Below are 24,854 nucleotides of genomic sequence, written 5' to 3' on the forward strand. Positions count from 1 at the left end.
TTCTAAAGGTGTCTGTTTCTCACATGATTCATATGTTTGTTCAATAGTAGATTAGTCCAGTGGCGGATCCAGGAATTTTTTTTGGGTGGTGCACTACTTTTATATGTTTCAATTTCACCGAGTCGGGTATATAAAAATCCGGGTCGGTTTGAGGTTCGGGTCGGTTCATAATAAAAATACGATAAAATAATAAAAGAGACACCGTCATTAGAAATTAAAAAACACATAATATCAATACAATAGTCTTTATGAATTAAAAAAAAATGCTTATAGTTGTTCCCTACGAGTCTTCATCTTTTGAAATCGTTGCATTACTTCTTCAACCGAAACTTGTTGGAGGAATTCCCTTTCAATGTAACAAATGCAAGAATCGTTCATGCATTCATCACCCATCCTATTACGCAAATCCGTTTTCACATTCTTCATTGAAGAAAAACATCTTTCAACACTTGCCGTTGCAACCGGCAAAACCAATGATAACTTTATTAAACGATACACTAACGGATAATCAATGTGTAATCTTGTTTTCACCATCATTTTAGCAAGATCACCTAAGCCACTCAAGTTGGAAAACCGCTTATCTTCTTTCACGTTAGTAATGTAGTGGCCAAGTTCATATACAAACTTATCCTTTTCATCAAAATCAAAATCACATGGATACATCTCGGCCAAGTTTATCAAGTTTACTTTACTAAAGGCACTAAAATTACAAGACGGGCTCAAAGAACTCATATTAGTAAGCAATTTAGTGGTTACCTCATTAAAGCGGCTTCCAAGCTCTTGAATTTGCATATCGAGAACCGTGTTGAAATTATTAACCACATAATGATGACGATTGGTGATACCGGTCTTCTTTCTTTTAAATCTCGGGTCAACATACTTGGCTTCCATATCAACCACTTCAATTTCATATTTTTCACAAAAGGATGTGACATCTTCCAAAAGTAAGTCAAAACCTTCAAGTCGATACCTTTTTAGGCCTTCATCAGTTAACTTAACTAGCTTAACTGCATTCAACATATCTTGATCTTTTCTTTGAAGCGTTTGACACAATGTGTTAGTAACACCCAAAATGTATTTCATCAAATGTAAATAAAATACAAAATTAAAAGTTTTTATGAATTCTTGAAGCCCACGTGATTCATTTTGGTAATTTGAAAACTCTCCCGATTTTTCTATATATTCAAGCACGTCAATAATACTAGGATATAAAGTAAGCAAACGGAGAATTGTTTTTTCATGAGAACTCCAACGTGTATCCCCAGCTCTTGCAAGTGACAATTCTTGATTCTTTCCACTTCCGGTTTCAACTTCCGAATTCAATCCCAAACTTTCTCTTTGACTTTCTCTTAACAAATCTATTCTTTTACAAGATCCACCAACAACATTTACTAAATTTGATAATTCTTTATAAAGTCTGTAAATCTCATAATGTTTGGTTGCAAGGCCCACAACAACAAGTTGAAGTTTGTGAGCAAAACAATGAACATAATATGCCGAAGAATTTTCTTTCAAAATTAAAGCTTTCAAACCATTAAACTCACCGGACATGTTGCTTGCACCGTCATATCCTTGGCCTCTTACTCTACCAATACTCAAGTTGTGGCGAGCAAATAGGTCATCAATTGCAGCTTTAAGAGATAACGCGGTTGTTTCCATAACATGAACAAGGCCAATAAATCGCTCCTTCACAAATCCTAATTTATCAACATATCTTAAAACCACGGCCATTTGTTCTTTTTTAGAAATATCTCTCAATTCATCAACTAATATGGAAAAGACATCATCATTAAGTTCTTCAAATATCCTCTTTAATACTTCTTCTGCAAAACAATTACAAAGTTCTTTCTGGATTGATGGAGACGTCATTTGATTATTCCCGGGAGCATTACCCAATATAACCTTACCAATTTCTTCACTTAGTTCTCCAAACACTTTTAAGAACTCAATAAAATTTCTCCTGTAAAGAGATTCTTCGGACTCATCATGACCACGAAAATCTAATGAACCATTCAACAATGCTTTGGTAAGTCTAGCCGAAGCATGTAATCGGATTCTATATTGTTTTTTATGTAGATCTGTTCCCTTATCAATGGCCACATGTATAGACTGAGCTTGGTTAAGTAAGTCTTTCCCCTTTCTACGTGCTTTGTTGTGAAAACTATTGATTTTTCCAACATGATTGCTAAATTTCTCCCGACACCTATTCCAACATCACAATCCTTCACTTAGAAATGCATCATTTTGTCCACTTTCCTTAAACAAGTAACAATGCAAACAATACACTTTATCCGCTTTGACACTATATTCCAACCAATTTCCAAATTCACTAGTGTACCATTCCTTATTAAAGCGTCTTAATTTACCACTAAAATTTGTTAGAGGACAATCATGCCCGGTTGGTTGACATGGACCTCTAAGTAGATATGCCCGTCTAATTTCATCTTTTTGACTTGGGTGATAAGATGAAATTGGTTGTCTTTCGGAAGGATCCCATGGTAGATCATCCAAATTTATTTTTAATGGTTTACTACTTGAAGATGATGATCCAAGGTTCGATGGTTCACTTTGATAATATTTCTTCATATTCAAAATACCTACAAATCAACAATTTCAAACTAACAAATTTAAAACTAAGAAACTAACAAAAACTAACAAACTAACAAATTAAAACCAATAATCTAACAAACTAAAACTAAATTTAACAAATAGCTTAACAATTAAGTAGTTAATAACACCTAACAATTATGAACAATAATCTAACAGTTAAGTGTTAATAACACTTAACAATTATGATTTATGAACAATTAACATTTAAAAATAAATTATTACCTTCAAAGTGGGAGCCGGGAGGATTCGAGACTGATAGGGACGGCGGTGGACGGTGGTCAGTGGGCAGTGGACGGTGGTCAGTGGGCAGTAGGCAGCGGGAGTGGCTGAGGGTGGACGGTGGTCAGTGGGCAGTGGGCAGCGGACGGCGGTGGACGGTGATCAGTGGGCTGGGCAGTGGCTGGCTGCGTGCTGTAGTGTTGTTGGTTGCCTGTTTGCGATTTGCGAAGAGACTCAAGAGAGGCCAGAGGCGCTGCAGCTGCTTTGCTTATGTTATAAAAAACCCTAACATCAGTTAGGGTAACTTAGTAAAAAAAAAAACTATTAAAAACGGGAATAGAACCTGCGACCTCCGGGTTACAAACCCACAAACTACCAGCCGGGCATGCACTTTATATGTTTTTAAGATGGTTCCTGTATAATTTATAGGGTGGTTCCTTTATTATTTTCTATATATAAATACACTATAATTTCGAAACTCGGGTGGTTCCGCGGAACCACCCGTTACTACCGTAGATCCGCCCCTGGATTAGTCCCAAATCATCATTGTAGCCTTGCGAGCCTAGTCAGAGTCGAACAATGAAACATGGGCTCTTGTCTCTTAGCCCTTTTATTATGTGCGTAAGCTCTAACGGAATCTCGAGCTCATTCAAGCTTGAATAAGGCTTTAAGAAACCAAGTTTGAGTAATTAAGTAATGATTGAGACAAGCAAACAAGTAAAACACCGGATTCCATGTGTTAAAAAAATCCCATAATCTGTTCACATTAGTTTTAGACATATTCTTTGACCAGAACTATATTTAAATTAGCCGTACTATGTTTAATATCTTGATTACCCTTTGATTACTAAATACTTTTGTTATCATTGTCCTTCAATCTATATTTTTTATATTACTTTTTGTCCAACTTACCCCTTTGATCCAGAAAAGGACTACTAAAATAATAGCCATCGGCCCACCACCCATATGCTAAACCATAAAGAGTTAAAACACTATAATACTATAAATAAAATGACAAATGGAGCTACTTGTTAACTATTCTATATCATTTTCTCAAGTTCTTAAATCGTGTTGAGTTTAAACGAGCTCAAGCCAAACTAAATTTAAGACGCAACTCTTTTTATAAACCAATTTGAGTCATGTTTCAGGCTCACGAGTAAAAAGTTTATAGATAATAATAATATTTTTTTTACAATTAAACTAATAAACAATTGTACAAAACCAGTATGCTAACATCATCCAACAATCAAATAATAATAATTAAAGAACCGGCATGCTATGTTAGATAGCTTACTTCCTTCCCACCTACATACAGTAGTTATATGTATGTCATCAAATCATCAGTCATGTTAGTTTTTTGCGTACAAAAATCTCTGTGTGCGTGACGGACTGTCCGGGGGGGGGGGGGGGGGGTTCACACTTCCATAAAAAATGGACAAGGTTGTTAAACTAATTGTTTTGTAAGAAATAAAATTATTTGGACGACTAAAGGATTCAATAAACGAGCAAGACTAGCAAGAAGTTAGAGAAACTATCGCAACACCAAACGTTATACATTAAAATATAGTTCATATACCAATTTTACATTAGTCTAACCATTCTAGAGAGACATCTTTCATTTTCAAATACACCAACATAAGGTAAGAATGACCGTGTGAACAACTTGTCTTTTGACTGAATTGGATGGAAGGTTTATATGAATGCTGAGGAGGTCCCAGATGACAAAGGAATAAAAAACTCGGTAGCTTACACCAATGCCTAACTCTTTGCCATTTTTTCTATGAAAAACCAAACTATCAACCTATACAAATTTGCTTACAACAACTTTTATAAGAAAACTCTATTTTTTACTTTCCAAAAATGGACAACAAAGGACACCTGATGAAGAGTGTATTGTTTCTAACTTTCTATCGCTAAATTATGTGGAACAATTCCAAATATAGAAAGAAAAATAAATTGTTGGACTTGGACATGTACCAATTTTTTTTATTCAACTAATAATGCTAAGGTCAAATATCCATGTTTATGAATCTCAAAAAGTGTAGTATATATAAGTTTTTTAGATAATTGATCAACTTTAACTAGAAAAATGTGAGAAAATATAAAAATTTACTTATTACCTCACATATCTTTTTTAACTTAATTCATATAAACTCTTTTGGTGTTTATTACCTATAACTATAAATATGTTAATATGACGGTTTTTTAACTATCACTAATATTTACTTATAACTTTAAATATGATAATATAACGGTTATTTAACTGTCACTGTCTCTCTCACCATTTATGAATTGCCGTTCATGCACTACGTATAAGTGTTTATACGCTTCTTGTGGTCTTTGCTTAATACTGATTATGTGTTGAAGGTGTCCCCATATATGTATTCAAATACATGAATTCAAACTAAAAGTTTGAAATGTATAACTGCAAATGATTAAGTTATCCTTGATGTAAATAAATGACGATATTACTAGGTTCCAAACAACCTATTTAACATTTAAAACGACAACGTAAACGATTAGTTTAGACCACATAAATCCGAAAGCATGAACCGGCTATGATTTTCTATTGATAATAAATCATTATTGGGAATTGAAGTATCACATAAATTATTACTTTTGAAGCTAGGCTGTTTTTATAACTTATGTCACACAAAATTATACAACCGAGAATTGTTAATTAAAATATTGAATCTCTTAAAAACCTTTTTTTCTTATAAAAATAGTTAAAAAAATAAAAAAATCAAACCTCTATATAAAAATTTCATCCTAGTTATTGTCAATGATTCTTAATTTGACTCAGTTGCCAAATGTGTTAGGTTAAGTGTGAGACAAAGAGGATGTATCGGGGTTCGAACCACACAGGTGACGAGAATTTTGCAGAAACCTTATGAGGTCACGATTCGATTGCAACAAATTTATATCATTGATAGGGGAAGAACACCACTATTTTATGAATCAAACTCATGTAAGGTGAATTCTATGTGAATGATAAGCCTTTTGGGTGTCTTAAGAACTGGTTTCACTAGTGCCATTCAAAAAAATAAATAAGGTTTTTTATAATTTAAGTCTTAAAAGATTAGGTAGAATCTCAATTTATGAAATAAATGATTACGTGAAAAGGAGTATATAACTAAATAAATGGACTTCCAAGTTACAACGCATTAAATTCGTTAAAAGAACACAAATGAGATCCTCATTCTAAACACTTCCTACCATTTTTGGAATCACCTACTTTATGAAGATTTTCCTCTTTTAACCTACAAATTAACACTTTTATAGCACACATGACAAAAATGGTATTTTAATTGTTGTTATGTTTAATAGAATAAATACTATGTATGGGTGAAACCCATAAAATAATTTAATAAGTAACAAAACTTATAGTTTAATTTGTTGTTTGATAGTATTGTGCTAAATCAATAAAAGGTTAGACTAAGTAAGAGATAATATTTAAATCATTCAACATGTTTTTAAAATTAACCATTAAAAGATAAAGGATATATTTTTAGTTAACCAAACAAACTTTACCTCTAACCAATTCTAAGTATTCTTTTAATAAAATTATTAACAGACTACCAAACAGTTATGTACGATTGAAAAAAACTCTAATTGACGGGTGTGTACAGAAAGTCAGAATGGTATTAAAAGAAACAATGAATTACAATTTTCATCTATTAGCATGTCTTCTGGTAATACTAACCTAAATCAATTTGCTTTATGACCGGCCACAAACACACAACTCCCTCCTCTGCCATATGTTCTCTCTCTCTCTCTCTCTCTCTCTCATATTATATATAAGAATATAATATAACCGAGGTTGGTCAGCTAAGGCGATAGTCGAGAAATAAAAGGCCAAACAACATTGAATATTTTTTCAATCACAAGATCAATTACTTTTGGTATGATATTATATCGCATGTTATGATTAATTGATTATCAAAATAGAATAAAACAATTATGATATTATATCGCATGTTATGATTAATTGATTATCAAATTCGGTACCGAAATATTCGGTTCGGTACTGGTACCGGGACGGGACCGGGACGGTACCGGTATTAAGGTAAAATTCCGGGAAATTTCGGGAAATACCGGTCCCGTATCGTACCGGTACCGAAACTCAAAACGTTGGTACCGACGGTACCAAATCGTGTATCGTACCGGTACCGAAACTCAAAACGTTGGTACCGACGGTACCAAATCGGTACCGATTTCGGGACCGGTACCGGTACGACACCGGTACCAACCGGTACCAGTCCCGAATTTGCCCATCCCTAGTACTATCCATATAAATGAGCATTAAAGACACTATTAACATAAGAACAAAGATAACATAATAGAGGCCGGTCAACATGGTGATGACCTGTTCTTGAGTTTTTTTAAAGGAGGGAATGAAAAAGAAAACTAACGATAGTTAAAAAATGGGTGTTCATGAGTTTATTTTAGGATGGAAAGGAAAGGGATAGGAGGGATTAAATTAATCTATTTTCCCAATAAGTTATCCTTCAAAAAATAAGATGATTTCTAAGGATAACTATTTTTTAACATAGTTATCCTTATAGTTATCCTTTCTTTTCCTCTAATTTATTTCTAATTCAAGAACACACCTAATAAAGAAAAATTTTATTCACTTCCCTTATATTTCTTGTCCTTTAATCTTCTTTCCTTTTCTTTCCTTGATTAAAAAACTCAAAAACAAGACGTCAACAATGGATTAGAACTGGACATGAAAATTTCTAAACTAAACAATATCGAATACTCTTTAGTCACAAAATCAATCAATACCGGCCGGATATTACACCGCATATTACAATTATAATATTCTCTCTCAATTCTCAATATCAAAAGAGAATAATAAACCAATTATGATTATTGATGACGTCTTTTGGTGCATGTATGTAACCATTATGTCACATTATATACCCTATCAATAGCATCATAACAAACTAATTTAAACTAAACTCATATATCAGAAAGATTATATAACCAAGGCTCTCCAGTTAAGTCTTAATATCGAATGTTTTTCTAGTCACAATATCAATTCATACGCGTCTATTTAGGGGTGAGCAAACGAGTCTTTCCCGCAATACCCGAACCCAATAAATGGTATTGTCAGGACCGGGAAACCGAACATGGTTTGATTGGTTCGGATCTTATTGGGTCTATGCTCACCCCTGTAGGAGCAAATGAGTCTTGTCCGACCCGGACCCGGTTAACGGTAATCTAAGGAGAATGAAACCAACCATGTTGTAAATAATCGAGTCTGATCGGTTCAGGTTTTACTGGGTTAAAGGTTGTAAAAGTAGCTAGGCGGATCCTAGGCGGCTGACTGGGTAGTTGGATGTACTCGAATTACTCGAAATGGTAAATATAAAAAGAATTAATTTTTAGATATTATATATATATCAAATGTCATAAGTATATTAATATTTATAACAGAATAAGTGAATAATAATATATAAAAGAGAAATACATTTTTAAATACCAAATTCTTCTACAATCTGCTAATCATTAACTTTAAAACGTGATATTCCTTTTTTAATAGTATAGAAATATGAAAATTATTTTATTTTTGAAGTCAAATTTGGCTCAAGTTGACCGACTAGATGCGATTCCGGATGAGGTTGACCACATTTGATCGATTCTTAATAACTAGACGGAGCTAAAGAAACTCTTCTCGGCGTCATACCTTATAGCGTACTCGACCTTAAAGATCTACTTTTACAACACTGACTTGGTTTATTCTCACCCCTATAGAAGAAAACGAGTGTTATTCGACCCTGACCCACCCGACTAAAGATACTCTCAGACTTGTCCATTCCTATTGTAATATAATTGGGTCTAATTGGTTCAAGTCTTACTGGGTTTATGCTCACTCATATTGGTGAAAGCGGGTCTTATCCAACCTCGACCCGATTAATGGTAATCTCATAACCAATAACCGATTCTTTTATAATATAACCAGATCTAATTAGTTCGAGTCTCACGGATATAGGTGTAGGATGTTAGAAAGTATATTACTATTATAATATTCTCTCCCCATTTCCATAAATTTCCAAGGGAATAAAAAGCAATTATGAGGATTGATGACGTCCTTCGGTGTAACATAAGGCCACATTAAATTAAAATATATTATTATTATTATTATTATTATTATTATTATTATGTATGTGTCACTCACTCACTCACTCACTCACTCACTCCATGAAAGCAACCATAAACATTCAAGCTTTTCATTTGTGTGAAAGGTGGTTAGATAAACCCTCGAGTGGCTCCCAATTTCTCCCATTTCCCATTTTATTATCTTCACATCCTCTCATTCTCCACACGATCATTTCCCCCCTTTTTTCTCTCTCTAAACTCCACCACATGCTTATGCTTTTGCTCATCCAATTGATCGTATAATCTGTAACTAGCATGTCTCTTCAGTCTCTAGCGCATGTTAATGGCTGTTACCTAAACCCTACGTCTGTCTTCACGTCCAAACCTGACGTTTTGTTCGCTGATTTTGTTAATTTGAGCGCCAAAAGGACTCATCGGAGGCTAATTAGTGCCGGTGCTAGGGTTTCTAAAGGCTTAGGGTTTCGGAGCAAGAGGCTTTGGTCGTCCGAGATCAAATCGGTCCTTGATTTTGATCGTCTTGCTTCCGCTGATTCCAAACCGAAGGTAATTGATTGATTGATTCGTATGAGTTGACTAAATTGAGTATGTTATGTAATTGCTGGTCAAAATTAAGAGTTGACAAAATTGAGATTGAATAACTCATGTGATTCATTTGCCTGATATTATTAACTACTAATACCTAACTTATCACTGCACTGATAGATTAATTTTGACTAGTTGACTTAATTGAGCATGCGTATGCTGCTGCATCTAGATGCTAAAAAAAGTGGTTATATGCTTTTAAAAAAATTAATAAATATGTAAGTTATTATAATAGGGATGGGCTATTAAAATAAATTATTGTTTACACTTTTTAGTCAAGTTACTGTTGTAAGTCACAACATGTGATTCATGTTTTTTTCTTTAAATAGGATGATGTGAACTATTTACTGTACTCGTATATTCATGTTATTCATGTACAGTAATTGATATTTATTGATTGTTTTGAATGATGATATTGTGTAATTGATGAATGATTTTAATCATTTTATTGATTATATTATATATTGTTGGATTGATTCGTAGGAGTTGACTAAATTGAGAGTTGACTAAGTTGAGTGTAAACAGTTTTTTTTATCCAAACACTAAAAAGTGGTTATCTGGTTTTGAAAATATGAATAAACGTATTTGTTGTTTTGATTGATGATTTTTTTGTATGATTGATTTTATTGATTATATTATGTATTGATGGATTGATTTGTTTGCTTTTTCAAAACTGAGAGTTGACTAAATTGGGATTGAATAAGTATATAAGCTGTGTATGTAAGTTATTGTTAGACTAACTAAAATTAATCACGTACACTTTATGGTCAAACTACTGTAAGACCTAACCTATCAGTGTACTGATGGATTGATTTGTTTGCTATGACCTTAAGTTGTTTGTATAAATAATTATAGTCAACTAACTATGATGATGGACTATTAAAATCATTTATGAAGTTATGCTAAACACTTGATAGTCAAATTGCAGTTATAAGTCACAAACATGTGGAATCATAGTTATAAGCTTTTTCCTTTTAATGGATGATGCTAACTACTGAACTTGTATATTCATATGCCTGATAATAAGCACTAAAATGTGAGGCCTAACTTATGAATGCATATGATTGATAATTAGCACTAAAGTATAAGATCTAACTTATCCATGCATATAATTGATAATCAGCATCAAAGTATAAGACCTAACTTGTCAATGCATATGATCAACTAGTCTTTAACTTGATGAGATCACTTAATCTTCATAAGCTTCTATGGGTTCAAGTATTCTTACATATATCATTTTATTTGTTTGTTGACCATATGAAAAATTAGCATTGTTTATAAATTATAATCTTAATGTTTTAGTTTAGCACATGTCATAATCTATTATTTTTTGAATAATAAGTTCTTACTGGAAAAAAACCTGTTCGAATGATAAAAGTTAAAAAAGCTTCGAGCTTTTGAAGATAAAATCACCTAAATACCCTTTAACAAATATCACGTATCTAATAAATAGTCATGTGTATGCCCTTTTATGTCATCATATACTTTTTAGCTGTAGCTACTTTTACCAAACACATACACACAAGTCACTCGGTTCTTTAATGTAACATTTTTATTATGATTGACGTCTCTTTAAATGATGTGTTGACCAATGTGTTTTACCCTTTCTAGGTTGCAAATTTAAAAGACATATTAGCCGAACGAGGGGCATGTGGGGTTGGGTTTATTGCTAATTTGGACAACAAGGGGTCTCACGAAATAGTACACGATGCACTCACGGCTCTTGGGTGCATGGAACATCGGGGCGGGTGTGGGGCCGACAATGACTCGGGTGATGGGTCAGGTTTGATGACTTCAATTCCGTGGGAATTTTTCAATAACTGGGCTGGAAAACAAGGGATTGCTCCCTTTGATCAGTTGCATACAGGGGTAGGAATGGTATTTCTTCCACAAGATGAAAAACTTTTGCAACAAGCAAAATCTGGTTAGTTATGGTATTCTTGTAATTGTTAGTTATTAATGATCTTTTTAAACATGAATTGTTAGTTATGGTATTCTTGTAATTTTTTTCCCTCAACTTTTCATGGTATTCTTGTAAGTTTCTTTGCTCATGTGGCAGTTGTCATGGCATAAGCAGCGCCACATCAGCAGTTTTAGGCTTGCAAAGGAACTGAACGAACACATATGAAGCATGCTCATGTTTGGTTGCTTAACCTTAACCGAAGAAAATCGAACGCAAAACAACGAGCGAACAATAACAAATAAATAAACGTGGTTTTCTTGTTCAAGCTTGTTCATTAAGAAAATGAACGTGTTCGTGTTCGTTTGTTAACAGTATAAAATAATAAATGAACAGTTCCTGAACGTAAACAAACGAACATAACTGAACACAGACGAACGAACTTAATAAGCTAAAACCAATTAAAGTAAATGTGAACGGCAGTGTGCATGGCCTAAAAAGTTATTAAAATTATATTATATTATAATGGGCCTAAAAGGTTTAAATGAGTATATCAACGCACGCAAACGGACGAGCTTAAACAAAAGTAAAGTGATGAACATTAGTGAACACAAATGAATACAAATGAACGAACGTAAACGAATGTTCACGAACATAAATGAACTAAAAAGACATGTATTCATGTTCGTTCGCTTAACTAAATGAACACAAGTTTTGTTCATGTTCGTTCATTTATTAAATATACGAACTTTTTGCTGACCGGTTCACACGCGGTTCAATGAATGTTCAGTTCATTTACAAGCCTAAATATAGTGTATATGAATATTACCACGTGACATTTGATGTGGTATTTAATAATCTGTTAAATATGAATCTGAGAATAATATTATTTTTGTGAAAAATGTAAATACGTTTTTTTAAACTTTTTTTCTCCCATCTAATCTTTATCATTTACTACACGAGTACACGCAACTGATTTTTTTTGGGTGATGTTTAAATAGTTATTGAAGCTATATTCAATCAAGAGGGTCTTGAGGTGCTTGCATGGAGATCTGTACCCGTTAACGAGCCTATCATTGGTTACTATGCAAGACAAACAATGCCAAATATACAACAAGTTTTTGTTAAAATTGCTAAAGAAGATGATATTGATGATATTGAACGGGAATTATATATATGTAGAAAATTGATTGAAAAAAAGGCGAGTTCAGAAACATGGGGAACTGAACTTTATTTCTGTTCGTTATCAAACCGAACTATAGTTTATAAAGGCATGCTTCGATCGGAGGTTCTTGGAAAGTTTTACTATGATCTGCAAAGTGATGATTATAAATCGCCTTTTGCAATTTATCACCGGAGGTATAGTACAAACACGAGTCCTAGGTGGCCACTTGCTCAACCAATGAGGCTTTTGGGTCATAATGGAGAGATTAATACCATACAGGTTAGAATACATTGACTTTTCTTAGTCAAGAGGTAGGGTCAAAATGGGTTGGGGTCAAAATCGGTCATTTATAGTACGTGGACCGATTTGATTACCTGAATTACTTTCTTGTGCGTGTCTTTCTTATGGTCTATAATATAATTGTCACATATGATTATAATTTGAATTATTTGAATCAAAGTTTCATTTTTGAATAAAATGCTTATGAGGTTTTATGTATTAAAGATGCGCTATGGGTTAACCGTTTGTTTGACCTAAAGCACATCATTAGTAAACATGGGTTCGGGTCAAAACTTGTAATTTTTTTGGTACCGGTCACTCGGTCAGGTTGGATTGACCTGAAACACTTTTTATAAATAATTAGTTTGTCAAATGCATTTAGAGAAATTACGTTATGTTCATAATAATCTAATTTGATTAGGAGGTTTTATGTATTAAAATTCACCTTGGGAGACTTCCAACCCATACAAGGAGTTACACGTTTATTAGTTAATGGGTCAAATTGCCACCTCAGCTTTATTCTAATATTGCAGTTGGTCTTGATTATTTTCATGAGATTCAAAGAATTTGTTTATTTTAAAAAATTAATGCAGGGAAACTTAAACTGGATGCAATCTCGAGAAAATTCGATTAAGTCACCCGTATGGCGTGGGCGTGAAAATGAAATTCGACCTTTTGGAAATCCCAAGGCATCTGATTCAGCAAATCTTGACAGTGCAGCAGAAGTAAGACACAACATGCCTTTTATTCATTTTCATTTTATTATTAGTATTCTTTAACTGATAAAGTCTTTTTTTCTTTAGTTGTTTATACGAAGTGGTCGTACTCCTGAGGAATCTATGATGATTCTTGTCCCCGAGGCGTATAAAAATCATCCAACTTTGTCAAACAAATATCCTGAGGTATATATGTTGAAACTCATGCCTTGTTTTTTTTTTCATTTTATTTTGTAAACAGAAAGAAAATAGTCACTGTTGGTTCCTTAGGAAAATATTATGTTTAATAGTTGTTTCTAAACATGAAAGTTCGGTTAAAAAAATTCAAAATAAGAAACTTGCCTGAAATACAAAAATCCCTTATTAAGTGTCATCACCAGATTAACGGAAATCCTCGATTTTATGTGATTCACGTGTAGGCCGGAGAAAATTAAATATTTTGAAATTTTGGGAAATTTGAAATTGGAACTCCAAGTTTTGGTTGATGCTAAATTGTTAGCTTTTTTCAGGGCTTTTTAATTTTTTAATCAATTTTTTGAGTTGTAAACTTACACCTTTAATTTTTTTTAGGTTGTTGATTTCTACAACTATTACAAGGGTCAAATGGAGGCTTGGGATGGACCTGCTTTGCTCTTATTTAGGTAAAAAAAACTTTTTTATTTTCACCATCAATTTGAAATATATTGGCCATAATTAATGTCTTATATGACAGATGATTTTGACTTTAGGATTATAAATTTGGTCCACTTTTCATTATAAGCATGGTTTACTTGTTTATTGTATGCAACTGTAGGTATGCGACGTAATAAAAGATTCTAGATATAAAAAACTTTTCTGGATTTGTAACTTCTTTAACGATTCTCTCAATTGCCTGCGTGAATATCACTATTATTTTAGACATTAATTATATATATGCTTTGTTTATTTATAAAACTCAACAAAAACTTGTGTTTCAAAACAGTGATGGGAAGACAGTTGGTGCGTGTCTTGACCGAAACGGACTTCGCCCTGCTAGATATTGGAAGACTTCTGACAATGTTGTCTATGTTGCATCGGAGGTAAATTTTTAACTTTTTAAGGCTGATTTTTAGTTACCTACTAACCCTTATATTAACGTAGGTGGGAGTTGTACCAATTGACGATTCAAAAGTTACAATGAAAGGGCGTTTAGGTCCAGGGATGATGATTACTGTTGATCTAATCGATGGCCAGGTTTGTATCAATATACCTTTAACCTGTGTCTCAATTGGAACTATTTGTTAGCATTATATCATTTACTAGATGCCGTTTTAACCCGTTTATGTTTGAATGGGCTGATTTGGGCTGTAATTTTATCTGAAACTGATCATAAAAAGGGAATATTTGTTGACAATTGAACAGGTTTATGAGAATACTGAGGTTAAGAAAAGAGTTGCTTTATCAAGTCCTTATGGAAAGTGGATAGCAGAAAACACGAGAAATTTGGAGCCTGCAAATTTCCTCTCATCCCCAACTATGGAAAATGAAATAATATTACGTCATCAACAGTAAGAATTTATATTGTTACTGTAACATTATTGCCTTTGTAGTCATAATTATGACCTAATTAAATCGATCTTGTCTTGATTAAATTTTTTAGCTTCTTTTTTGTATGAAGTCATTAGTCTTTATAAAAAATGCAACTTTTCATTAAGGTTTTAAAAGTCCACGTCTTTAAAAAGTTCTTTGACCGATTGACTTTAATGTGATTAGGGCATTCGGTTACTCTAGTGAGGATGTCCAAATGGTTATTGAAAGCATGGCTTCAGAAGGGAAAGAACCTACATTTTGCATGGGAGATGATATCCCATTAGCTGTCTTATCTCAAAGATCACATATGCTTTATGATTATTTCAAACAACGGTTTGCTCAGGTTTCTTACAATATCTTTATTTCATTATTCCGCACTTTTTCTAACAATTTATAATATTAAGTATCATAAGTCATCAACAGGTCACAAATCCTGCAATTGATCCACTTAGAGAAGGATTAGTGATGTCACTGGAAGTCAATCTTGGTAAGCGTGGAAACATATTAGAAGTTGGACCTGAGAATGCCTCTCAGGTAAATCTGCAAAACCTTAAAAGTTACTTTCTTTATTATCATTTTCCTAAAAGTTTATGCGCATGGTATAATATTTTGGGCAGGTGACTTTGTCCAGCCCGGTACTTAATGAGAGTGAGCTTGAATCATTATTCAAGGATCCTATCTTGAAAGCCCAAACTATACCAACATTTTTTGACATAAGAAAGGGGCTTGATGGTTCATTGGGGAAAACACTGAATAAGATCTGTGAAGCTGCTGATGAAGCTGTTAGAAATGGCTGCCAGCTGCTTGTTCTCTCTGACAGAGCTGATGAACTAGTAAGCATCGTGTGTATATACATGCACACACATTTATATACATATGTATATTGTTTATATGTGTGTGTAACTGACAGGAAGCCACACGTCCAGCCGTCCCGATACTACTTGCTGTAGGTGCGGTTCACCAGCATTTAATACAAAACGGGTTGCGAATGTCTGCATCTATTGTTGCTGACACTGCTCAATGCTTTAGTACACATCACTTTGCTTGTTTGATTGGATATGGTGCAAGGTATACTTTTAAGTTAAATTTTTCATTCATTTATAAAGTTTAAGTGTCACCCAAAGTGTACTTAAAATGTTTACAACCTTCTAAGTTGCTTTCTCAAACAATTGGATCTTAAATCAATAAATAGCCGTATTTTGATACATTATTTATTTGATATGTTAATATTTATGAATTTTGTTGTTTTCTGTTTGTAGTGCTGTATGTCCTTACTTGGCATTTGAGACATGTCGACAATGGCGTTTGAGCAAGAAAACTGTAAGCCTCATGCGAAATGGGAAAATGCAAATGGTCACAATTGAAAAGGCTCAAAACAACTTCAAAAAGGTTTGCATTTAGTAATATTCTTTTTCACTTGATAGACTAGTCAACTATGAATAGGGTATTTAGTTTATCCTGTCTTTATGATGTTCAGGCAGTTAATGCTGGTTTGATGAAAATTTTATCCAAAATGGGTATATCATTGCTTTCAAGGTATATTTGCCCACTCCGTAATTGTTTTACTTGTTTTACCCATTTACACTTTTTATTTATTTATATTGAAATTTTGTTTATAGTTATTGTGGTGCACAAATATTTGAGATTTACGGTTTGGGACAACAAGTTGTTGATATTGCATTTACTGGGAGCGTGTCAAATATTGGTGGATTGACTCTTGATGAGGTATATATTATTTCATGATGCCTAACGGTGTTAATGAGCTGATCCGGAGCTCGACTAGGCTCGGGCTCAGTTCTTTTAACTTACGAGAGCTCGGGCTCACCCTTAATGATACCCAAAAGCAAATTAATATCTTTCTGGCTCATTTTTTGGTCATCGATTTGACATTAAAAGATAACACACATACCCAAATCGACTCATTGATATGTAAATTTATCAAATTGACGATTTTTGTTACAGCTTGCAAGGGAGACTTTATCATTTTGGGTTAAGGCGTTTTCTGAGGAAACTGCTAAAAGACTTGAAAATTTTGGATTTATACAAATGAGACCAGGAGGTATATATTTACACATTCTAATATTCTTATGGTTCGTTCTCATAAATGCATACTTAACAAATGCGACATAATTTATAGGTGAATATCATGGAAACAACCCTGAGATGTCAAAACTGCTTCACAAAGCCGTTCGTGAAAAACGTGAAAGTGCATATTCAATTTACCAGCAGCATCTAGCTAACCGACCTATCAATGTAAGCAATAATATTATTATATTTCTTTTTCGAATTTTTATACTTAATTGTTCATCGTCATATTCTTCTAATCTTATCATGTGAATTCTTTACCACAGGTTATTCGTGATCTTTTTGAATTTAAGAGCGAGCGGGCCCCGATTCCAGTTGGAAAGGTGGAATCTGCTGCGTCGATTGTTGAACGGTTTTGTACAGGTGGCATGTCTCTAGGGGCTATTTCTCGGGAAACCCATGAAGCAATTGCCATTGCGATGAATAGAATTGGCGGGAAATCTAATTCTGGAGAAGGTGGTGAGGTAATCATCATTATCTTTATAAATATTATATATGACTCATGACCCATTGACCCATTTGCCGTGAAACAAAGAAAAACTCAAAATTGCCACCTTGTTTCTTATTACAGGACCCCATTCGGTGGACCCCACTTTCTGATGTTGTGGATGGATACTCTCCTACACTGCCACATCTTAAAGGTCTTCAAAATGGAGATCTTGCTACAAGTGCCATCAAGCAGGTAAAAAGAATATTCTTTTTGTAACATTTTTACTCTTCTAACAGTTGTCTTAAGTGCAACATCTTGTTTTAATTTGACTACTTATAAAAGGGAAAGGGCAAAATTTATTATTATTGATATTTGATACGAAAATGATAATAGTTTTTTCCTCTTGTATTATGAAACAAATTTGTTCGCGTTCGTTCGTTTAACTTGAACCGAACAAACGGTCGAACACGAACAGTAAACGAGTGATGTTTTCTTGTTTGTGTTTGTTCATTTAGAAAATTAACTTATTTGTATTCATTTATGTTCGTTTGTTAAATCGTATTAACGAATGGTTCACGAAGATACTGAACATAGATGAACGAGCATAAGTGAAGCTAAACCAATTAAAAGCAAATGTGAAGAACAGTGTGTTGGGCTTAAAAAGTCATCAAAACTAGACCATAGGGTAACGGGTCAAAAGAATTTCAATAAGTATATTACCAACGAACTTAAACAAACGTAAACTAACGAGCATAAACAATCAAACATAAATGAACAAACGTGACATGTATTCATGCTCACTTGTTAAATAACTTCCCAGCGAATGTATCAACAGCGGTTCCCAGAATGCCTTTTAAAAGCCTAGAAACAATAAAATGACTATTTAAATATATGTATGTTTCAAGGTTGCATCGGGGCGGTTTGGTGTGACTCCAACGTTTTTGGTCAATGCTGACCAAATAGAAATCAAAATTGCTCAAGGTGCAAAACCAGGTGAAGGTGGTCAACTGCCTGGGAAAAAAGTCAGTGCATATATTGCAAGATTAAGGAATTCAAAACCCGGAGTCCCTCTGATTTCTCCACCGCCACATCATGACATTTATTCCATTGAAGATCTTGCTCAATTAATATACGACCTTCATCAGGTTAACAAGATAATTCATAACGCATTAATCATCTAAATTTAAAAAAAGTTAAGAATATGTAAACTATAAAAAATTTGATTGTAACAAATATTATGTGAGCAGATAAATCCTAAGGCTAAAGTATCGGTCAAGCTTGTGGCGGAAGCTGGAATTGGCACTGTTGCTTCTGGAGTTGCAAAGGGTAATGCTGATATCATACAGGTAATTAAAGTCTATATAAAAAATAATTTAAAATTATGCCTGTATGGCTGGCTATATTTACAGTCTCACCCTGTTTGCAGATATCAGGGCATGATGGGGGGACCGGGGCAAGTCCCATAAGTTCAATTAAGCATGCTGGTGGTCCTTGGGAACTTGGTCTAACTGAAACGCACCAGGTTTATTAGTTTATATTATTTTATTTTACAAATTTAGTAATTTGATTGATCTAAATGATCTTTTGCAGACTCTAATTACAAACGGGCTTAGGGAACGGGTTATTCTAAGAGTTGATGGTGGCTTCAAAAGTGGATTTGATGTTCTCATGGCTGCTGCAATGGGTGCTGATGAATATGGTTTTGGTTCAATTGCTATGATTGCTACCGGATGTGTTATGGCCCGTATTTGTCACACAAATAACTGTCCCGTTGGTGTTGCGAGTCAGGTATGGGTCTCGAAATTGGGCGGGTCTGTCTGGTTGTGTAACTGGTCTAATAGGATTTTGTGTTTATCAATAAACTTGTTGAAAATTAGGCTTGTAAAAGAACCAAACATTCGATGAACCGTTCAGCGAGAAGTTTGTTTATTAAATAAACGAACGAACATGAACACATCATTAATGCTCGCGAATGTTCATTTATGTTTGTTCATTTAATTTCGTTTATGTTCGTTCGTTTGTGTTCATTTTTGCTTGTTAGTTTACAATATCATTTGTATATCCTTGTTGATATATTCATATAAACTTTTTAGGCATGTTACAATCTGGTCTAGTTTTAAAAACTTTTTAGGCTCAGCAAATTGTTCACATTTGGTTTTAATTGAGTTTAAATCAGTTATGTACGTTCATCTATGTTCAATTGTGTTTGTTCGATTACTTTTGTGAACCGTTTGTTTATACCTTTAACTAACAAACATTAAAGTAAACACTCATTTTCATAACGAACGAATACGAACAAGAAACCTCGTTTATCTAATTGTTTATGTTCGATTGTTTGTTTGGTTAAAATGAACATGCTTCGTTTGTGTTTGGTCGGTTCGCTTACAGGCCTAGTTGAAATTTCCCTATACTAAAAAATAATGTGTTTTATATTTCACTAAACAATTGGGTTTTAATATACTTCATTTAATTCTATTTCTCAGCGAGAAGAACTAAGAGCTCGTTTCCCCGGTGTACCTGGTGATCTTGTGAACTACTTTCTGTATGTTGCTGAAGAGGTAATTTTTTCTTTTAAAGTTTTAATGTATTATCGTGCTAGATAAGAATTATCATTATTATCTATAGAAAAGAAACACGATAAAAAGTTATTTCATAAACAGGTTAGAAGCACGTTGGCTCAACTGGGATATGAAAAGCTTGATGATATTATTGGGCATACAGAGTTATTAAGACCTCGAGACATTTCATTAGTAAAAACTCAGCATCTTGATCTCGGCTATGTTCTTTCGGTATGCAATATATGGATTTGTTATGATTTTTTATATGTGCATTGTGTCAAAATATAATATTTTATTTTTCAGAATGTTGGGTTCCCAAAATGGAGTAGCACAACTATTAGGAAGCAGGAGGTTCATTGTAACGGTCCGGTCTTGGATGACATTTTACTTTCAGACCCCGAGGTAATTCTTAGAAGTGGCTTAAATGGGCGGGTCGGTAACGGGTCAGGGTCAAAATATAGCACTTTTAAATGGGTCATGTTAAAATTTAAAAACCAGGTTGGGTCGTTTTCGTAATAGGTAAAAATAGATTTGGTTTGAAACAGGTCGTTTGAAATTGGCCAGGCCAACTTGGGTTGGGCTGTCACTAGTTTTCTTACCGCCTTTGTATTTGTAAAACTCAGTTCTAAATTTTTCTTACTTTTTACTTAATTTATATAAAAAAAAGTTAAAAAGATTCTAGATTATATTACTTGTTAAAGCAGGTCAAATGGGCTAATGTTGCCAAATGTCTGAGTTTTATCAGTTTGTTTAAGAAATGGGCCAATTTGGGTTCTAAGGGTTCAAATGGGTAGTTTTTAGGTCTTATTTATTACTTTAAATATTTATGATATTAAAAAGGGATACATAAGTGATTGCCAGTCAATGCAAGCTATTTTGATTGTTACCTAACTCCTATGAATGTGTCGATCTGGGTATAGTTATATCTCTTAACAATGGGCTGAAAGTTCTATAAAATGTATTTTTAGAGAATAAAACCTCATAAATCATTTTATTAAAACTTGTGATCATTATTGAAATAATATAATTTCGAAAGTCATATCTGAAATAGTAATTCTCTCTAATAAAGCTAAAATTTTGTACAAAACGCGTCTCGGGTCAATCCAACCCGTACAAAAATTACTTTTATTTGAATCTTGGTTATGGATATCTGAAATTCCTTTTTTACAGATATCAGAAGCAATTGAAAATGAGAAAGTGGTAAATAAAACATTCAAGATATACAATGTGGACCGTGCTGTTTGTGGTCGGGTAGCAGGTGTTGTTGCAAAGAAGTATGGAGATACTGGTTTTGCTGGCCAGCTAAACATAACGTAAGACACTTATTTTAGTTAAAAGTATTATAAAATTATAAGGTAACAATAATACATATAAAATTGTTTTTTATTTTTCCAGATTTGAAGGGAGTGCAGGACAATCATTTGCGTGCTTCCTTACACCCGGAATGAACATACGACTAGTAGGAGAATCCAATGATTATGTTGGAAAGGTTTGTTACAAATTTGCATTAGAATTTAGTCCTTTTTTTTTATCATTTAATGTCTGATGTTGCAAAGTGAGTGGGTCATGCGGGTTGGCTAATGGTCAAAATGAGCGCAGCTCAAAACTAGTAGTTTGTTATAAGGGATGAAATTGGCAGGTGCCAGTTGTGTTGACCAAAACACCAGGTTTTCAAACTTGTTGCATGGGTTTAAACATGCAGGTGCCATTCAGTAGGGTTTCTTTAACATTTACCTTTTTTGAATATAATAATTAGAGTGTCGGATATTATTAGAAAAATCATATTCATAAAAGAATAATTTATTTTCTTGAATAAAATAAATTACGCTGTTTTAAGCACTAAAATTATAAAAATTGGCTCCCACTTTTAGTATTCTACTATTCTGCAATGTTTTATAGATTTTTATGTCGTTGGTTATGTTGTTAGGGTATGGCTGGTGGTGAATTGGTTGTGACACCTGTTGAAAAAACCGGTTTTGTTCCTGAAGAAGCTGCAATTGTTGGAAACACCTGTTTATATGGAGCAACAGGTGGTCAACTTTTTGTCAGAGGCAAAACCGGGGAGCGGTTTGCTGTCAGAAACTCTCTGGCTCAAGCGGTTGTGGAGGGCACCGGAGATCATTGTTGTGAGTACATGACCGGTGGTTGTGTTGTCGTTCTAGGAAAGTAAGTATCTAAAGTCTAAACCAAAATTACCTAACCACCCTATACTTTTAATTTCGTGTATTGGTTCTTAAATAATCAGAATTTGTTAAACCTCTAGTGATTAATAATCTATTATTTGGTTATTACAAGTTTAAACAGAAAAACATGTTTTAAATGCTGGTGACAGGTTGAGTAATGGGCCAAAACGGTTTTTGTTGAATATTAAATGGTCAAATATAATTACATATATTATGTTATTATAATATGATATTTTGAATAAAATGATTTGGGAGATTTCTACATTAACTACACTTTGGACTGCCTCTGACTCATTTTTCTATCTTGTTAAATATAACCCACATTGTCTCATTTACGGATAAACGGATCAAAATGGTCACCTTTAATTATTTTCATTAACAACTTTTTTTTTATATTTTTCAGGGTTGGCCGTAATGTGGCAGCTGGTATGACGGGAGGTTTGGCATATATACTTGATGATGACGATACTCTCATTCCCAAGGTTCATATTATGCATAAAATTATAGCTATTTATTAATTTATTTATGATGCTAAGTTTTGGTTTTTAAATAATTAAATGTTTTTTATATAATCGTGACAGATAAACAAAGAGATTGTGAAAATCCAGAGAGTGGTTGCGCCTGTGGGGCAGATGCAGCTAAAGAGCCTTATTGAAGCACATGTTGTAAGTACAAAATCCATACACGCACATATATATATTTATATATATCACATAACCGGTTTGTAAGCTAACAAATTCTTTACGTGCGTGTAGGAAAAAACCGGGAGCACGAAAGGTTCCGCTATCTTGAAAGAATGGGACAAATATTTACCTCTATTTTGGCAGTTGGTCCCACCAAGTGAGGAAGACACACCTGAGGCTTGTGCTGAATATGAACCAACAGCTGCTGGGCAGGTGACCGTGCAATCTACCTAAAACCGCCAATTTTCATCTCTAAAACCCTTGTTTAGTTGAAAACGATTCTTTTTGACTCGAGTGTTGACCAAGTAGATTCATTAAGATTTGACTCGAGTAATGGTCAAAGGCGTTAGAAGATTATGTTGGAAAAAGTTATGGTTTAGTTGTCTGGTTTGTTTGGTTGATTGAAAAACATACCCTTTTGAAGGTGTGAAAATGTATAGGCCTTAGAGGTGGTTCAAGAAATGTAAATGTAAATTCTTGGGGTACAATATTTGAATAAATGAACTTTTGTGCAAGGATAAGAACCCTATAATCCTTTATATGTGTAATGAAATCGGTTATTATGGTTGTTAATGTATAGTTTTGATTAAATTAGAATGCAATAAATAGGTTAAGTGTGTGCAATAATAGTCTAGTTTACTCTCAGTTAACGTATTTTGTGTCAAATCTATTTACTTGCTTTTAGAGGTCATTTTTATGTTCTAGAATTTATTGGCCGTCTATCGAATCTGTGCAATTGACAATTGATAAAGAGATACATCGGTAAGTTAATCACGTACGTGAGTTGGTATTAACAGAATAAATGATCGTGGTGTTTGAAATAAAGTTTTAAATATTTTATTAATTCAAATGCGGACTCAAAAACCTGAAGTACAATTCATATCATAACTTGGTATTTATAACCTAACCTAAACTCATTAGACTATATGCAAATAAAATAATAAAGCAATTTAGATAATTAATCAAAACTTGATAATTAAATCTAACCCTTTAATTAACTTTACCTACACTCAAAGAATGCCACATATAATTAATGGATGGTTTGGTAATTAATTTTTATTCAACTCTGTCAAAATTTAGTTAAATATTTATTTACCTTGTTACTATTAACAACAAAAAATAAGTCATTAATATTAATCAAGTTTTATAAACTACTACTTATGAAAATTTCCACAACAATTGGATGATATTAAAACACGAGTGAATTTATAAGTTAAAGAGAGTTAACTCGTAGAATAATTGTTACAAAAAACTTATTTAATATTAGTTGATACATTTCTTTCTTATTATCAGCATCAATCTGACTATTGTGAAAGAACCCCCCCCCCCCCCGGCCGGACGCGCACACGTTTTAAAGAAGAATTTTAGACGTTAAAACAAAAACCACTACAAATTATGAAATAAAACTACTAATGTCCATTATAGTTGTTTGACATGCATTAAGTTGATTGTTTGAATTGTTCAACCTAATACAATCATATTTGTTCGTATAAAAAACCAAGCTTAACTCCCATACAATAAGTGTTTGATATAACCATTAAATATATGGAGCAAATCATGGAACTCAAATCTTTAGTCATGTGAAGAGACACTGTTTTACATATATTAGTAGGCTACATAACATTTGATAAAATACAAATCATAAAAATCAAATCTTTAATCACGCATAAAGACACTGTTTACATACCACACCTAATTATTTTCATGTCAGTGTTTCATTACTTCCTGGAAATATTTTCTGATAAAATCATAAAACTAAAATGTATTTAT

The 24,854-nt window shown here is 33.3% G+C and overlaps 2 protein-coding genes across 2 annotated transcripts; one reads left to right on the top strand and one right to left on the bottom strand.

Moving 5' to 3' along the window:
• Nucleotides 1–267: 267 nt before the first annotated feature.
• Nucleotides 268–1,869, bottom strand: LOC143591983 (uncharacterized). The gene is made up of 2 exons (XM_077072019.1): nt 1,545–1,869; nt 268–1,391 (listed from the first exon to the last, which is right to left on the bottom strand). The coding sequence occupies exons 1-2, from the start codon at nt 1,867–1,869 to the stop codon at nt 268–270; spliced, it is 1,449 nt and encodes a 482-aa protein (XP_076928134.1).
• Nucleotides 1,870–9,064: 7,195 nt separating this feature from the next.
• LOC143591978 (ferredoxin-dependent glutamate synthase 1, chloroplastic/mitochondrial-like) lies at nt 9,065–23,657 on the top strand. The gene is made up of 33 exons (XM_077072015.1): nt 9,065–9,498; nt 11,149–11,461; nt 12,439–12,881; nt 13,475–13,606; nt 13,685–13,783; nt 14,168–14,238; nt 14,559–14,655; nt 14,717–14,809; nt 14,978–15,123; nt 15,329–15,488; nt 15,569–15,679; nt 15,763–15,978; nt 16,056–16,213; nt 16,405–16,534; nt 16,623–16,681; nt 16,765–16,870; nt 17,108–17,204; nt 17,283–17,398; nt 17,497–17,694; nt 17,802–17,912; nt 18,566–18,805; nt 18,908–19,006; nt 19,087–19,182; nt 19,251–19,448; nt 20,144–20,218; nt 20,321–20,449; nt 20,522–20,620; nt 21,389–21,531; nt 21,614–21,707; nt 22,146–22,384; nt 22,805–22,883; nt 22,983–23,066; nt 23,157–23,657. Exons 1-33 carry the CDS (start codon nt 9,250–9,252, stop codon nt 23,316–23,318), a joined length of 4,842 nt encoding a protein of 1,613 aa, XP_076928130.1. The 5' UTR covers nt 9,065–9,249; the 3' UTR covers nt 23,319–23,657.
• Nucleotides 23,658–24,854: the final 1,197 nt, after the last annotated feature.

Source organism: Bidens hawaiensis, unplaced genomic scaffold, assembly GCF_021521415.1.
Source record: "Bidens hawaiensis isolate Kalapana, Puna unplaced genomic scaffold, B.hawaiensis_p1.1 tig00040231_1, whole genome shotgun sequence".
NCBI classification, from domain to species: Eukaryota; Viridiplantae; Streptophyta; class Magnoliopsida; order Asterales; family Asteraceae; genus Bidens; species Bidens hawaiensis.